The sequence below is a fragment of the Lipophrys pholis genome (assembly GCF_963383615.2).
Source record: "Lipophrys pholis genome assembly, chromosome: 13".
NCBI lineage: Eukaryota > Metazoa > Chordata > Actinopteri > Blenniiformes > Blenniidae > Lipophrys > Lipophrys pholis.
Window position 1 is genome coordinate 23,334,697 of NC_137632.1, and position 17,222 is coordinate 23,351,918.

A 17,222-nucleotide genomic window follows, 5' to 3' on the forward strand; every position below is an offset into this window, starting at 1 on the left:
TGTGGTGGCGCTATGAATGCTAACTCATTGCGTCGGACTCAGGATGGGCTCTTTTTCCTTAAGTTTCGCCACTTTCTGCTCTCGCTCTCGCTTTGATGGTTTCGTTCTTACATGCAGCACTTGAGGTCGTTTGAAGCGCCCACCTTTGTAACCCAACGCCGCGTTCACCCCTCGTTCGGTAGATCCGAGGCCGATGCTCGCCGCGCGCTGCGTCGTTTGTCGGGGGTGACAGTCCTTACGCGGCTCCTCTCAGGCAGCGCGCCATGTTTTCCTCCGGGTTTGCGTTTATAAGCAGGAGCCTTCGGTCCGCCATCCCTATAAAAGCTGTCAGAATGCAGCTTTGATGTGAAGCTCACATGTGGGGAAAGAAGCGGCGTTGGGTGTTTGTCGTCAGCGTACTCCCTATAATTTTGGCTTCGCTCATAAAATACACTGAGGTCAGCAGAGGTTCCTTGTGAAGCCTGTGTTGACCTAAACAGATAGTTAAAAAAAAAAAGAGAGAGACAATTTGCAATTTGCTGAGCCGTATTAAATTCTGGGTGTATTTCACAATTTGGTGTGGATTTAAAAGTGAAATTAAAGTCATAAGTATACCGTTTGAAATTAAGTAAAAATGAAATGAAAGCAAATCAGTTTAGGGTTTGTTTGTTTTTCAGCTTTTTTAAATTAATGTATTCCAGCTGTGGCGTTTAGTTATAGACAAATTAACACGATTATTGGCAAATATTCAGAGAAAAGTTAATGCTCTGGCTAAATCTAGCTTTTCTTGGGCATTTTAAAATGTGATTTTGATGTTAACAAATGATATTTAGTTTAAGAAATAAAAAATGACTCGAAAATTTAAGTTAAACTGAAACAGTAGGATTTATCAACTTGACGAAAGGGGGGGGTAGTTATGGGAGTGGAGCTGAACGTGATGTCGTCAGGTTTAAGGGGGGTAGGTTGAAGTGCATCACGGCAGTGTCATATTTCTTTCATTCTGGTGCATTTGCTGCTCATTGCCTTCGTTTCTACCAAGGAATTTAAATGATCTCAACCAAACCAGAGTCTGTGATTCTTGGAAACCCTTTTTTTGTTAACTCAATTGCTTTTAATTAATTAGATGTTCAGCAAGGAGATGAAGACGTTTCAAGGTTCAAGACCTTTATTGACATCGTATAGCTGTAGACAACAGTACAACGAAATGATGGCGGTTCTCAGTAGAACGAGTGAGTTAAAACAGGATATGATGGTTTCATTTGTCACTTTATTCGGAGTCCAATGCAGACGTCTCTGTTCCCCGTGTCTTCTCTCCTGGATCAGAGACGATCGTTGTGTGAACACCGCGGCTCGCTGAGGCTCGACTCTCAGAGAAGTGGCGAAGCGAGCCGCGACCTGCTCATCGGGCACAAATCAAATGAATCCCTCCCAATAAATTCCAAAGGACGCAGAGAAGCGTTGAAATGAGCGCCGGACAGATTGTACCGAGGGATGGATATTCTTAAAATAATCCATGTAATTAAAATTTAAGGGCGGCATGGTGGGGGGGTAGTGGTTGGCACTGTCACCTCACAGTCAGAAATCCCTTGTTTGAGTCTAGAGATGGTCGGTTTTGGTTCTTGTGCAGAGGTTCTTCTCTCTGGCCACCATAGCATAATCATCTATAAACGACTAAAACTATTAATGTTTTCCTTATTTTTGGTGCAAAGAGAAAGCAACGCAATATGATTTCTACCGCATCATCATTCAGACCCAAGGCTCAGTGCTTAACAAGGAAACACATTAAAACAAGGAGAATAAAAATATTTATATCAGGTAATTAAGATTATCTGCTTGAAAGTAAAATCCAGTTTTAATAGTCTGGGTTTAGTTTGAAGCATCTGTATCCAGGTAAACAGTCCAGGTCCGGTCTGATGAATGGAGCCGAGTGTAAATAGTGACATTTTTTTCAAGCTATAAAGACTTTTGATTTTATTTTATTTTTTTCCATCTTAAAGGTCAAGAAACATTTCCCAGCTGCTGCTGCCTCACATGTAACACACATTGTTACTATGTATAGAATCTGATTTTAAATAGTCAAATATAAAATAAAAAAGGCTTTGGACTGAAGTTTCCAGCTGGATGTCAGGAGAAGAAGAGTGTTTGATCAGAGTGACATCTACGACCGGTGGTCTTAAGGAGTCATTTCCCTCGGTGAGGTTCTGTGATTACACGAGAAGCCGCCATCACCCTCAGGCCGCCAGGTTCAAGATTTCAGTCACGATTAGATAAAATGAAACATCTTGAAAGAGCACCCGAGGGAATCTGTCCGGGGTCACATCAGGAGAGTGCAAGATCACTGGATTAATGAGTAATTTCAATAATCTGCACTTTGGCTTTTCATGACCGACATGTTAATGGTGTGAAATATCTGTGTGTATTTGTCTCATTTTGTCAGAAATCCTCGTCATCCTCACAGTGAAAAGACATCTGAACGCCTTAAATGACATGCATATCCCTTTAACGAGTGATAAAGTGAAACCTCCTCCAGCTGTGAACCGTCTGTCTGACAGACTTCAACATAATTAAACCTCAAACATCACCCGGCTGTCCTGGCACCACTAAAAAGTCCGGCCGGTGATCCTTCACAGACGGTTGTGTGACAGACTTAAACTCACTTGAAGAAAACACAACAAAGGCTCAGTTAACTGATTATTTTACTCTCTTTTTTTTTTTTTTTATTGCTCTTAAGCTCCTCAGTTCATAAACAAGAAACTCCCATCAACTTTCGTCACTCCTTTTAATAAGTGAATGTACATCCCCCTCCAGTGGCGAGAATATATACTGCAACAACGTACAACATACCAGCACATTATTATTATTATTATCATTATTATTATTATTATTATTATTATTATTATTATACTATCTTCTGGTACTGCCCAAATTTCTCCATCAACGCTGCGTGCACCAAATCTCCTCTGGGGTCTCTGCTATGTGCTTTTTGTGTAAAAACGCATGTAAAATCTTTCCCGTATCATGAATAATAATGTGAAAGACTTGTTTGATTTATTTATTTTCTTTCAGGACATGTTGGGCTATCTAAATATATATGTGACGGATGCAAGTTGACACAAATGCAGACTCACAAGTTCCATAAAAAAAAAAAAAAAAGTTTATTAGAATTGTCCAGGGGGTAAAAATCCAAAACAGCAGAAGAAGGAAGGAGGAAGGAGGAAGGGGAACAACAGGTGCAGGAGTGCAGAGCAGTAGAAGAAGAAGATAGAATAACTGGAAACGTGAGGTGAGACACACAGGGGCAGACTGTGGTGGCCAGGAGCTGCAAAATATTACTAACTTCAGGAAACACAGCCAAATCCGAAAAATACTAAAAATTACAGAAAAAAAAGTTAGATAAGAGACTGTCTTCCACAGTTAAGAGACAAGATAGTTTGTCCTCATTGTGGCCTACAGGTACTGATGGCTGGTCGAGGCTGATATTCCATTTTAAACTTAATTGGTTCATTATTCGAGGTTTCAATGACACAGTGCTCGAGGACGACATCTAGTGGTCGATCAAATGAAGTGCAATGGAGACGTGATTGGTTCACAGATTGTTTTACACACTAAGAGAATACCCTAGAGGCCTGAAATGTGGCCAGTATGCATAACAGGCCTTCCTGATCAAAATCTTACTCAAACCTCAAAAGGGGCGTGGCCACGGCGCTCCAGTGAATACGTGATGGTTCGCCATGAAACCGGAAGTAATGTGTAACATTGCTTGACATCCTACCATAGACATATACATGCTACAGTCCACTTGAAACTTCACGTGTCATCACAGTGCTGCCTCAAATACATGCATATGCCAATGTCTTTTCATAGTCATAGCGCCACCTATTGGTAAGAGGAGGTTTAAGGAATTATATTTTCACTAACCATGTACCCAAACTTTGTGATCTCCTCCTTCAGATTCGTCGGGATATGAAGCACATCAGGAGAGACAGAAATATCATGACATCAATACTCTATTTAGTAGTTTGCCCTTTGGCATCAACGGTGAAATTCTCATGTTGAACTCCTCATACCGGGTAAATCCAAGAGTAGAGTAGAGTAGATGGATGATTGGACATATTAATCAAAGTTTTCAGAATCGACTCCAAACAATGAGATCCCCTCCCCAAAAAGAATATACGAGAAATTCTGATTTGTACTGCTTTTAATGTGTTTTTTTTTTTTCCATCAGAAATAGTAAAAGCCATACAATATAGCAAACCAAACAATGACAAAGCTCTATACAGGCATAGTAGCTCCTACAGTGCGGACGATCCGTCACAGCACCCGGATCTCCACCGACAAATGGTTAACATTCAGATTCATGTTTTTCTCATTTATTTTATTAACCTCAACAAGCATTCATTGGCAAAACAAAAACAAACAAAAAAAAAATAGTATATAGTTTTTCTTTTCTTTTTTTTTTGTCTTATAAGCTGAGTCAAGACACGTTAAAGTGAGAACCTGAAAAGGCTGGGCTGACTGCGACCGGAGGATGCTGGGTACGGATCAGTCAGCAGCGTTACGGTTACAGTTCCACTCGAGCATGCAGGCTCCTGCTAACGCTAATAAATAACGGAACATTCTAGTCTGATATAAAAGCCCTGTAAGTGCTGTAGTCAAGGTGACCCCTCAGTTTGCCTCCTTCGGGGGGGGGGGGGGGGGGGGGGGGGGGGTTAAAGGGGAGGGTTGGATTTAAAAAAAGCAAAAGGTCATTTTCAGTTTCTTCTCTCAGGACTCGAATGGTCTCGTCTCACCTAACGTGGCATAAACAGCTAAAACACTGTATTACAATAGAGGCGTTTCCTCTGCAGTGAGCCGGCCCCGCCACCGGAGGGCAGCAGCCGCTCATCCAGCCCAGAGGCTTTTCTCTCTCTTGACATAAGGAGGTGTGAAGATGCAACTTTTATGCAGCCCCCCCCCCCCCCCCCTCCCCCCAAAAAAAAAATTTAAAAATATGAATCCACCGATAATACTTCAACAATTAAGTGCTAAAACTTAGACAATGTCGTTTCTAGGCAGGTTTAAGTTAATAAAAACAATCGTGTCGGCTTTTAACTTTTAGGGCGACTCCAATTTTTCTTCTTCTTTTTTTTTTTTCTTTTGAGTTAAAAACAATCTGTCATACAAAATACTCCCCAGAGAAGGCTCCCCAAAGTTAATAAAAAGAAGGGGGAAAAAAAATTAAAAATAATAATAATAATGCTGTGGAAAAAGAAACATTCAGAATCAACAGTGACACACTTTGAAATGCACACACTTTTACACCTTGTTTATGTCAACGCACTCGTTTCTCTTTCAGTAATCTGGCTGTATACTTTATAATACATGTATACAAGGTAACATAGAGCAACAAAGCAAAAAAATAAATATCTTAAGTCACTGTTTGGAAGTTTATATATATATATATTTTTATCTATATATGTATATTTATATGTATAGCTTCCTTTTGGGTAGGATGAGTGTGAACAGTTTTGGCTGGCTGACGGAGAGCTTTAGTGGGACAAGACGGGTGGAACACAGGAGGGTGAGAAACCGTCCTTCAATCCTCCGGCAGGTTCAGATCATTGAAACCTTCAGCCGCAGTAAAGGGAAGGACCTGTGGCGTTCTCTAAACACAACCTCCCGTCTAGGATTCTTTTTTTTTTTTTCTCTCTTTTTTTTTTTTTTTTTTTGCATATTTAAGACAGCGTGGATAAAAAAAAAAATAATTAAAAATAAAAAGCTCTGCATTTAGGACAGAAAGTCAGGCACCAACAGTCATCTAGAACGAGTCCTACTCAAGAAAAGCTATCGGAAATATTTACACAGACCTCGCCAGCTGCAGGAACAACGCCATCCCGCGACAAGACGACGGTGCACGATTGACCTACAGTATCAGTACATACAGAAGGAAACAGTATTTTTGATTAAGCAGCCATATTTGTTGTACAAAAGAATACTTTCGACCCTCCGACAGTGGCACACTATACACGCCCTGACTACTTTTTTTTTTCTTTAAATCTTTGGTTGACCGGTCGAAAAAGCCTGATAAAGATTTACAATCCACCTCAAACGTCCACACTACTTGACTTCATCTCGACAAAAACATGAAAACGACACTTTAAAAAAAAAAAAACATTTTGTACGCACAATGTCATTCCCTCTTCACGAGTTTCGCCGCCCAGGGAGGGTTAAACACCGCCGCCCAAACCCCCTCCCCACCCCGCCGCCACACGCAGCCACGCCCCATCCTGCACTTCCTCTGGTCCGTTCTGGAGTCCATTCGAGAGTAAAAGCAACACGCAGGCAAGGCAAAGCCGCACACGCACACGCACGCACACACACACACACCGAGCACTTGTTCCTGGCATCCGACACAAACACACACACACACACACACAAAAACGTTAAGAGTAAAAAGAGCGGGAGAAAAAAAATAAGGTGACACATCAACACAAAGCCAAAGTGATTCTCTCTCGAGTTGAAAAGAAAGACGATAAACCAAAGGCGTTTAAAAAAAAAAAAAAAAAAGCCGTCAGGGTTTGTTTTCTGTTCCTCGCTCATCGTTTCTGCGAGGCGATCATCTTGGACACGAAGTTGACGATGGCGCTGGCGGGCTGGTCCGGGTCCAGCTCGGCGAAGAGGTGACTCACGTTGTCCGTCGTGCTTCCCTGCTTACGAGCCACGAACCCAAACAGCCTGCAGATGATACGGTGGAGAGTTAGTGCGATTGAAGCAGTCGGTACTGAAACAAGTTCAGACTTTGAGAAAGAAGGTGGTGATTTTTCTGGGAAACTGTTAGTTGTTGGACCCGGAGGTCATTCTATCAGCGAGAGTAGTCAAATCATCCAAAAACGCAAAGCTTTGAGAAGCTTCCCAGATCATGACACCCCTGGTCCAGGAGAAAACTACTTGGAACAAAGTGAGTAACTCCATTAAATCAAAGTTTACTCACTTGACTGCGCCTCCCTCAGGCTTGTTCCATCTGAAAAAGGTTGAAAATAAAAAAAAAAGGTTAGGTTTTAGATATAAAGGAGTCCATTAATGGATGATGCAGGTTGAGTTTTTACATTTCTTTAAAGTCTACAGTCCAACATTTCCGTCCTTGTATTGAGTAGTACTATTAGTACTGTGAAGTTCCTGCATTACTTTTTGATGAATACGTTGATTGGAACCAATGGGATGACCCTATTAACTTTAGATGTCACTGGTGAGCTCAACATTGTGTAAATAAAATGACTGCCTCATACACAGCTCAGATAAAAGTGTGTTTGTGATTCTGAAAAGGCCTCCGGGAACCTCAGGGAGAGGAAACTAAACATGTTGAAGATAAAACAGAGCAAACTGGTTAAAGAAGATTTTCATCACTTTTTGAAACGGGTTCTGCCAATCACACACAAACATCCGTTTCGATGGAGATGGGGCATTTTTCTAAAAACGTCCACCTTGGGAGCCACTTTCAAAAAGTTGCGTTTGAGTCGGTGTAGTAACTGTCAGTGTTTATATGTCAGTAGGTCATCAACGAGGGTAGCGTCTGTTGTCTTGACTCACTTTCTGTCCTGAGGGTCGGTGTCACAGAACGTGACTGAGTTGGTCGGGTAGTGGCGCCGGAAGAAAAGCCTGGCGAGGAAACAGAAAAACACATTAACAATAAAATATACAAGCATAACGTTAATTGTGAATAAACCATAAATGCCTTAATCTTATAATGTGCTGGTTTGACAGTGAGCTGTGGCTCCTGTTAACACTCGCCCCTCATGTTTAAGTCTTCCGATGTGTGGAGACACTGATTAATCTCAATTCAAATTCCATGGTCTGTCTGCGCCGGGGGGGGGGGTTTGGACTCACTTCCTCTGGTTGTCCGTGAGCGTGATGCCTTGTGAAGACACCTTGAAGTGCACGACGGTGGCCGTGGGCGGCGCAGCAGCAGCCAGCGTCTCCGATATGGCCTTGGCGACCGCCTGAGGGCCCGTCAGGGACTCCATGTCCACCGAGTTGATGTAGAGAACGTTGCATGCTGGGAGGAGAGCAGACGTGTCATTGGGACCAGGCGAGACGGAGCCGAAAGCGATCAGGCTCATGCACTGCCTCGGTCTCGTTAGAGGTCATGCTTTCTGGAACAAGGATTTTAGGGTGGAATCCTCCGTCCAAATCATTCCACATGAAGCATTCTGCCTGTTAACAAGCTGGACGCTGAGATTAGGAGACACTTCTAAAGGGTTTTTTGTGGGGGGTTTTTTTGTCTTCGTTTGTGCAGGTAACAACATACAGAGACAGACAACGGACACATATGATGCACATTCCGGGTGCTTCCAGAGAAAAGTGCAGTGGGTTTACCATGAGAATCAGCAGGGGCGCTCTGCACTGCGATAACAAGGACGTCATGTCGTCAGATGTCATCAGGACACAATAATGAAGTAACAACGACCAGTGAAGCGAAGTCTGGTGTGAGATCAGGACTGAGATGTTCTGACCGAGGGACTCGAGGTCTTACCTGCTCCTTGTTTCAGCCGGTCGGCCAGCGGGTTTGTCGTGGTCACTTCCGGAGCTTCCTCGATCAGATCTAAAGAGTGTTGTGGTCACAAGATTAGTGGGCTACACAGAGGTCATTTTTGTAACAGCACATTTACTTTAAAAAATAAAATAAAAAAACACATTAGTGTAAAGTTTTACATTTTAACAAGCAATTTAAAAAAAAAAAAAAAAAAGGCTTCCAGAGGTGCAACCTAACATGATTTTTGTCTTTTTCAGAGGACAGTGGCAGATTTCACAGAGCTGTAAGTGTTGTTCTCTCTTTTGTTTTAAAAAGCACTTTACTAACATCTATTATAGTGTCATCTGCATACAAGGAGACTCTGTTTTTACACAGTAGATACTGAGCCGGCTAAAAGGACAGCTGAAAGGAAATGTGTTGAAGCTGCATTAAGACAAACACACCACTGAGAATGCAAAGTGGTCATTTTAAGAACTAAGCTGCGAGAAAACATTAATGAGCTTTCTGACTTGAAAAAAAAATATATACAGTATATATATATATTATTATTTTTTTTTTCAGTTAGCTCCAGGTTAACCTGTGAACTTACAGCCACATTGGATATGTACACTGTCCCATTGTAACACACTCTTTTCTGAACTTGATAACGTCTATGAGGACCTTAATCAGTGAACTAAAACACTTGAATATTGCAGCCTTTTTAAGTTTTCTCCATTATTACCGAGCAAGTTAAGTAGCAAAGTAACGTTTAGAACGTGTGTCTATAATATTGTCTTCTTGAACAATCCCAATAATAAAGGACATGGGTTTATAGAGAATGGGTTTGATTTTAGACCGAACGTCCTGACAGAAATGTGTCATTGCTGACAGAATCTGTGTTTCTCAGGACTTACATACATAGTGCGGTTCACATTTACACTCACACACGCATACCTGTGGTAGGGATGAGGAGTTTGCAGGGCAGGGCCAGCGGTGTGATAGCATGTTGGTAGACCAACGCAGACAGACAACCTGCCAAAGAGACACAAAAACACACACTGTGAGAAACAAGCGCTTCTATCTCCTGGAATTTTATTCTCGTTTCAGGAATCGAGCTTCGGAGTTCATGTTACGAAAGTGGTTGGAGTGGCTCGTTTGTTTCTATTTCAGAAAATCTGCTTTGCCAAACTTTAAGTTGATACAAGTGCTTCAATAACACATCCAGATCTGATTTCTATGCAGTGGAAATGCAGTCTTTTCTATGTATTTCGATCTATTGTTGTTTATTGGCCTTGAGTGAAATACTGGAAGTTGTTAACGTCACAAAGTAAAATGACGACTGGTAATGTTTCCTTGAAAGGTGACTGATTATTCTGATTTTAGCACATTATTATACATATTCTCTAGTTAAATGAGGTTTGAAACATTGGGTTTGAAGTGTGGCTAAATATAAAATAATTCAGAATTCAATTTCAGCAATTATAAATATAGTTTATGTATCAGATAAATATTAAATATTTATCGGTATATAAATATATACAATATGAATAATACCTAATGTAGAACTCAAGCCCCTACCGAGACGTTCATAAATAATAAAACATTAAGAATGCAACTTCATCTAAGGAGCTTTTTGGAATTATCCTCAGGAAGGATTAATAAAGCAGGACAAACTACTAGATAGGGGCCTCACGCAGTGGACAAATCTGGTGTCCCACTTGAAAGACAACAAAACTGCTCTTTTGAGTTGTTGGTGGCGGGTGGATGGGTCTTGGGGTGTGGGTGGGGGTGTGTGGGGCGTGTGTAGTGTGGGGTGGGGACAGACATGTAAAAAACAAAATTGTAAAGGTTTGTGTTTTTATGGCTTTCAGTCAATATACGTTACACACAGTAATATGCTTTCATCGGTTACAAGTGATTTGGTAGTTACCTGAATACAAATAACAACTACAGTAAAGGAAGAATATTAAACAACTATGAAATGTGGAGAAAGGTGAACGAAAGTGTTTCGAAGTTGTTTTGCCGCCTCTTCGGATCTGTCAGGAGGGATTTATAAGGTGGATGAACACAAACACGCAGGTCATGTAGCCTCGCAGTGTCACTAGTAGGCAGAACATGAGTGGGATCACTTTAGTCAAAGCTATAATTATAAATGTTTGAGGACTTGGAAGGGGGGGGGGGGGGACCTGTGAAAGACAGACGGCACTCGTCCTCCAGACTCACTGTGACATGATGCCAGCATGCGAGAAGAGAGAGGCGGCTCGAAGCCGTGAGCACTCACCGAAGTACGGCTCGTTGGGGCAACCTTTCAGCTTCACTCCCTTGGGGCTGCTCTCAATCAGGAAGTGCCTCACCAGCTCGTTGGTGATGTCACCTGAGAGGGAGGAGAGTTTCAGTGATACACAGCAGACCAACACGGAGAGACATCACCTCATACGTTTGGTATCAAGATAGTGATTTCACTCTGGCTCCATCCGGACCAAACAAGGAGAATGGAGAGCCATGGTACATAGTGGGGTGGTCAAACTAAATACTTGTAGCTTCTTTGAAGTATCCATTACTGTAAGAGCACCATTGTGCCCCTACCTTTCTTGTTTTGATGCGCAGAGGGGGGAGGAGACGCCACTTTCATGGCCAAACCATAAGCCCCCCTGAACGAGTGGCTGTCCCGGATAACAAAGGCTCCAGGCTCCCGCTCTCTCAGCAGGCCGATCGCTGGAAAACAAAGAACATTTGATTATTAGACTCATTAATAACATGGTTAGATGCTGGTACACCCGGGGTAGGTTGGTAGCTATTTAAGTCGTGTAGGCATTAAGCAAGGTAGGTAGGTAGGTAGGTAGGTAGGTAGGTTATTAATCCCAGCCGTAGATCAGTTTGTTTGGTGTTCACTGAGAATGTTGGCCTTTCAACTGATTATTCTCTACCTTGGCAGTTAGGTTAACTTTTAGCGAGAAGGGTCAGTTGGTCAGTTGTTTAGCTCGGCCAAAAGGTCATTTCTTAAGTCCGTCATTCAGTCACTGTTGAGGCCAACACAGAGATGGAGCAGTTGGTGAGTAAGTAAGTCTATAGCTTGAGGTAGGACACTTCCTATTTGAACCATGTGTTTGATAGACCCTTTGAGAGCAGATCGTCAAACAGAAAAAAGACAAAAGCAAATGTACTGCTAAACCAGATTTTAGATTGCTCTTCGACATCTGCCTACTTATACACCTCAATATATGTATTCTACAAAATAAACACCTCACACTGACTTGTTGACAGGGTCAGAAGTTATTCATCTCTAGCACCTTTTACTCTACTCGAAAAGCTCTCGACCTGGTCTATTTGAAAAAGCAAGAATCTATCAGTCTTTTGTTCATTTGACAAATTGATCATTTTGTTCAGACAGGAATATTTTAATGTGAACCTGTAATGCACCTTCTAATTTACTGATAATCACAAAACCGTACATTGATGTGCTACTTTTGCTTGATTGCATCACATTTGTCACACTACTCAAAACAAACGCAACTCATAATGTACATAGTTTGCGGAATTCTGATTTAAATACTCATTGAAATCAATGAATGCAATGTAATACACTGCATTAGCTCCAGTTGGGTAATGGGCCCAGGAGGTGAGATATAACACTGGATCAAAGAATGAAGCTCAGCCAGGAAATAACACAGAAAGCAGTCAAGAGTAGAGAAGGATCTAAAGTAGGATGAAATGTGATGTGTTGTGACTCTGTTGAGAAAGCTGCCGTCAGTTCGAATTTCTCTGGAACTCCAATGTCTAGCACGACACTTTACTTCAGACACTCCATTGTTCATGGAGACGAGCTTTGGAGCGCCATTTAGTTGAATGTCGCCTCCTGTCCACATGTGACACGATAAGGCAGGAAAATGGATGAGATGAACAACACATGCAGATGTAGCCTAATTCTGCACATCTGGTGCGGCTTTGGTTCTGGGAGTGCATCGCACTAAGTATAAACTCCCTGGGTGTCTGATGTCATTGCAGTTGAGCATGTGCTTGTGTTTAACGTTGATATAATCCAGCGCCGGCTGTGAGCGCATGTACATGGGGGCAGCCAATAGCTGCTGACCTCACAACAAAAACACACAAGAACAGGGGTGTCTTGTATTGAGGCTTATATGCATATTCAGTATTGTGCACATGTGTATGTCCATTTATCAACTGTGATGATGTTGGAGGGTCCCACAGCGTACAAAGAGGAAATCCAACACCATGACTTCACTTCCACTGGTAGTCCTACAACTTCAAAGGTTTTTCAGAGAAAAACTTCAACAACTCTTCCCCTTAGCTCAAAACACTTTTACTATTAATGTGCTTTGAAAGATCCCAATAGCAATAGTTTTATTTGAAACAAAAAGAAAAAGCTATCAAGAGGTTTCTATTCAAAGTTAGTGTTTAACAAAAGCAGCGTTTACAATGTTAACGCCATTCCTTGCATTCATAATTTGGATAAAGCTTGGATTGAAGATGAATGTATAAATGTATGAATGTATGGACATATGGGTGGATGAATGGTGCCACTGAGAGCACTATCAAAGACAAAATTTTGGATTAATTCACTATTAGTTCAGAAGATATCCATTTCATGAGATAGAGATTCCCACAGATGGATGTTTGTGAGAAACAAATGTGTGGACAAACTTAATCATCTCACATCTCGACCAATAGACTTAATCAACACCGTTTAAAACATTTTTTTTTTTTTTTTAGGAGGACCTTACCTTGTTCCCTTGAAATGTCAGGCTTGTACCAGAACTTGGACGTATCTTGAACAAACTTCACGTTGAGCCTGCTGTCAGGGCCTCCGTCTGTGACAACAACACAGCAATGTCACCAATTGTAACTGAAATAGATCTCTTTACCTTGATGTGATTGTGAAACAAAACAGAGAAAGGTAACTAAGAGATTTGTAAAAGTTTATATTACCAAAAAGCGATGTAGATTAATTCAACCTCCTAAATTACAGGAACCTAGAAAGCTCCTATTTCTTGCCAATATTGTATTATATCAATATCACCTGTACTTGCTTAGACAAGATGTGACAAGCATTCAGATGTTGGTCAAAACTTTTACAAATCTGTTACTAAATTTGTGTATGGAAGGGCAAAAGAAAGAAAACATGTAAAAACTGTGTTGGAGAAACAAATTCCAGCAACAGCTGATGATACAATCGCAACAAGAAACAGCATATTGACTTTGAATGACCAGCTTCTTCCATTTTTTTGACAACATGAATGTCCTTACCGGGTATAGTGAACCTCGAAAAGTCTGACAGGGTGTGGAAGTAGCTCGGAGTACTTCCTCCGCTCATCGGGGACAACACCTTCCCATTCAGCGTGCCGTAGGACAGGGCGCCGTTTGGTCGATCGCCACTCGACATTCGCCTCTTTTCCGGCAGCTGGGGTTGGAAAGCAGGGGCTGGGCTGCCCTGCCTGAACCCTACACCCGTTCCCATCATTCCCCCATCAGGGTAGCTTGCAGGGGAGATGGGGAAGGAGGGGGTGGGCGGTCCTTGGTAGCCCGAAGAGCTGCTCTGTCGAGACAGGTTCCCGTGTCTTTCATCCGGCGTGGTGTAACCACTGTGCATGGGGTGACGATCTAAACTGGGGCTTCTCTGAGACATCTGTGAAACAGATGGATGCCGGCCCAGCACCGGACTTCCTTGAGCATGTGTAATGGATGGCTGTCGGCTGAGCACAGGGCTGCTGTGAATAGCCTGACCCAGAGATGGCTGTCTGCTTAGGACCGGACTCTGATGGAGCCCCTGTCCTAAAGAGGCTTGTCTGCTAAGGACTGGGCTGCCTTGAGCTCCCTGAGACGGCCGACGACCGAGGACGGGACTTCCAGCATGAGCTGGCATGATCATGTCAAAGCCATTAGCTGGGACTGTTTGCTGGCTCATTATGGAGACACCTTGACCAGCACTCGGACGCTGCTGGAAGACAGGATCATGAGTATAGCCCAAAATGTTTGTCTGGTGCTGTGGGTGGTGACTTGCATGGCCAAGTGTGATCTGAGTAGGCTCTGAATTTGGTGGGCTGGGATCCGAGACCACGTAGTTACCATGGAGAGTGCTGGGACCAAGGTAGGACATTGTGGGTGTCGCAGTTCCAAGATAGGAAGAGGTTGGGGAGCTAGAGTCCAGGTAGGAAGAAGTGGGGGTGATCATGGCTTGATATGATGGGGTGGGTGTGGGGTAGGCACTCTCTGTAGCCTGGGAGCGGAACCCAGAATCAGTCGTGGGTTGGGAAGGCGTGCTAACGCTGCTCTCCACTAATGGGTGCTCACTGGAAAAAAAAAAGAGTAACAAGTTAGAAAAAGTTGTTCAGAAGGTCAAAAAGCTTTCATCCAAGCACCTTTCTACTTTTCTTTCATACGTTGATTCCTTGTCCAGGAGCATTTCTTTTGCAGATTTGAAATGTAAAATGATAGAGCACCATGTATTTTACTGACCACTGTGAGCTCTGGATGGGACTGCTGCTGGACAGAGGTGTGTTCAGTGTGTGGGTGGTGGGACTTGGACTCCGTTGCTGGCTTGCAGAATCTCCTGGAGGACTAACGCTCCGAGGTGATGAAGGAGGCTCTCCACCTGCCGCTCTCGCCACCGACTCCACGTAGCTCCTTGGTGCTGGAAATAAAACGAAGGCATATTACCATACATTGACAGCAGCTTTACTGTTTGTGATGATTCATTACTTTGGGTACCTCATTGTTGAGTGGACATAACTGAATTGTCATAAAAGTGGCAGTGAAATTTCCAAACAAATAACACTAAATGGGAATGGTTTCGCCACACGTGATGTGTGGGTGGAGTGCAACTGAAAGTCTGGAAATATGGGGTGGAGAAAATTAAAAACTTATGAGTGATTCAGGGTGTTTACATGGACTTGGGTTTTCCACTGAGCAGGATCATCCCAGTTTTGATCATTCTCATGCAGGTACATGGGGGCTGCTTGCTGCCATCTATTTGCACAGTTGTTTGAGATGCTTGAGATGCACCCAGTTCTATTATCTTAATTACTGGTGGTAAATGTGGGACTTTTTTCACAGTTAAAGCAATTGCAGCACATTAATCAGTCAGTCACATACATCGAAAAGTGGTCCCGTTCAATTTGGTGGCTATACAATGTGTGATTTGACCCGTCCCAGAAACACGATAGTGGCGATATCGTTGATGGTGGCTTTCAATCTGCGGTCTTCCCTCACACAGTGGACCAGGTTTATGGATGGCTATTGTTTTGTGTGGCCATAGACAGCCTGAGGTAATGTTGTACAGACACAGCATACTATGACGTCTGCTACCGCTATAAACACAACAAGAAGAGCCAATTTCTAAGAGGTTAAAATGGACAGAGTGCTAAAATCACTTTTTTATCCATGGGCACTGACACATGTGTTTGGATGTGTGTCAAATTTCCAACCATGATGTAGGAGGATAAGAAACGTATCCTCTGTGTTTCAAACTGAGAGGCTTCCGTGTGTCTCATGATCAGAAGTCCATTAATAAATTATAAACATTCACCAATTGTCTACAGATATAACATACATAATAATACATACATTACATAAACGTGGCATTGTTCATCTGAATGTTGAATCGGTCAACCTGTGCAGGTAGCCAGCAGCGTCCAGATAATACAGCGTAAGGTGTATGCATGCAACAGTGCACTACTTTAAAGGAATCATAGTAAAGGTACAAAGGTACAAGGTTCCTAAGGTCAACATACCTTATTTTTCTGTGCACAAATACAACTACTGTACTTCAGAAACCTTGATGATTACTGAGATACTCAAGTCCATGTAAACACACTCAGTGAAGATCTACAACGTTTCATAACAATAGTCTTACCTTCCTCACCCTCACTGCTCTCATCATCTGCAGAGCATCATTGGAGATAATCCAGAGAGGCAAAATATTGTAAACGAACAAAGGTACAGCAAGGGAGTTTGGACAGAGAATCTATTCACAGAGCTGTATTTATTCAGCTTGGTGTTGGGGTGGGGGGGGGGTCTTTGCAGGAACAGTTACATACCCTCAATTGTATTTTTAGAAAAGCTTAAGGTCAGAGATCCAATGCAGATGTGTGTTTCTTTTATAAACCAAATAGGAGTGTCATAACCAACCTGAGCCTGTTTGATTGAGGTGGATTTCTGCAGGGTTGTGGGGCTTCAAACCCAGAGCTGACAGCGGAGTCTTAGCGAGACCAGGGGGGGACCGACCTGAAGAGAAAACAGACCATCATCACCGTGAACCATCACATAATCAAAGATATCCTGACAGCTGCTACCTGCTGATGCACTGAAACAATGAAGTGTGAGGCAACTTACATGTAACATGTAAAAAATAAATATATATTATCCTGATTTTTGTATGCAAACCTTTTATGCTATACAAGTACAAACAGGTAAAGAGCTGTCAAGATATATCGTCACAAGATTACACAAAACACATCAAAAAGGGTGTGTTCATGCCTCATGCTTTCATGGGACAGGAGAAACATGCACGTGACCAATCACAATGAAGCAGACCTCTGATGGTGCATGTCATCAAAGCAGAGCTGGGTCAAACTGGACTAATGTCACAGATCCAAACAAATCTCTCAATGCTCTACCTTTGAATTCTTCACTGTATTTTGTCATAATGACATTGTTTTGACTCCATCTCTGCTTTATTAGAACTGGAGGGGAACATGGTGGAGGGAGTTGCCACAAGAGCCCTAATCCATCATTAGTA

The 17,222-nt window shown here is 42.4% G+C and overlaps 1 protein-coding gene across 5 annotated transcripts in view; it reads right to left on the minus strand.

Annotated features, from left to right (window-relative positions):
• Positions 1-5,686: 5,686 nt before the first annotated feature.
• Positions 5,687-17,222, minus strand: part of tns1b (tensin 1b) — a 173,071-nt gene continuing 161,535 nt past the window's right edge. For all 5 annotated transcript variants that reach the window (XM_080478485.1, XM_080478486.1, XM_080478487.1 and 2 more), the window contains 13 exons: positions 16,613-16,708; positions 14,942-15,116; positions 13,733-14,775; positions 13,210-13,296; positions 11,054-11,182; positions 10,749-10,841; positions 9,422-9,499; positions 8,489-8,557; positions 8,332-8,358; positions 7,843-8,011; positions 7,546-7,614; positions 6,950-6,979; positions 5,687-6,693 (listed from right to left, as the gene is read on the minus strand). In XM_080478485.1, coding sequence (XP_080334611.1) covers positions 6,555-6,693; positions 6,950-6,979; positions 7,546-7,614; positions 7,843-8,011; positions 8,332-8,358; positions 8,489-8,557; positions 9,422-9,499; positions 10,749-10,841; positions 11,054-11,182; positions 13,210-13,296; positions 13,733-14,775; positions 14,942-15,116; positions 16,613-16,708 — 2,204 coding nt within the window. In that variant the 3' untranslated portion in view covers positions 5,687-6,554. The remainder of the gene's footprint in view (positions 6,694-6,949; positions 6,980-7,545; positions 7,615-7,842; positions 8,012-8,331; positions 8,359-8,488; positions 8,558-9,421; positions 9,500-10,748; positions 10,842-11,053; positions 11,183-13,209; positions 13,297-13,732; positions 14,776-14,941; positions 15,117-16,612; positions 16,709-17,222) is intronic.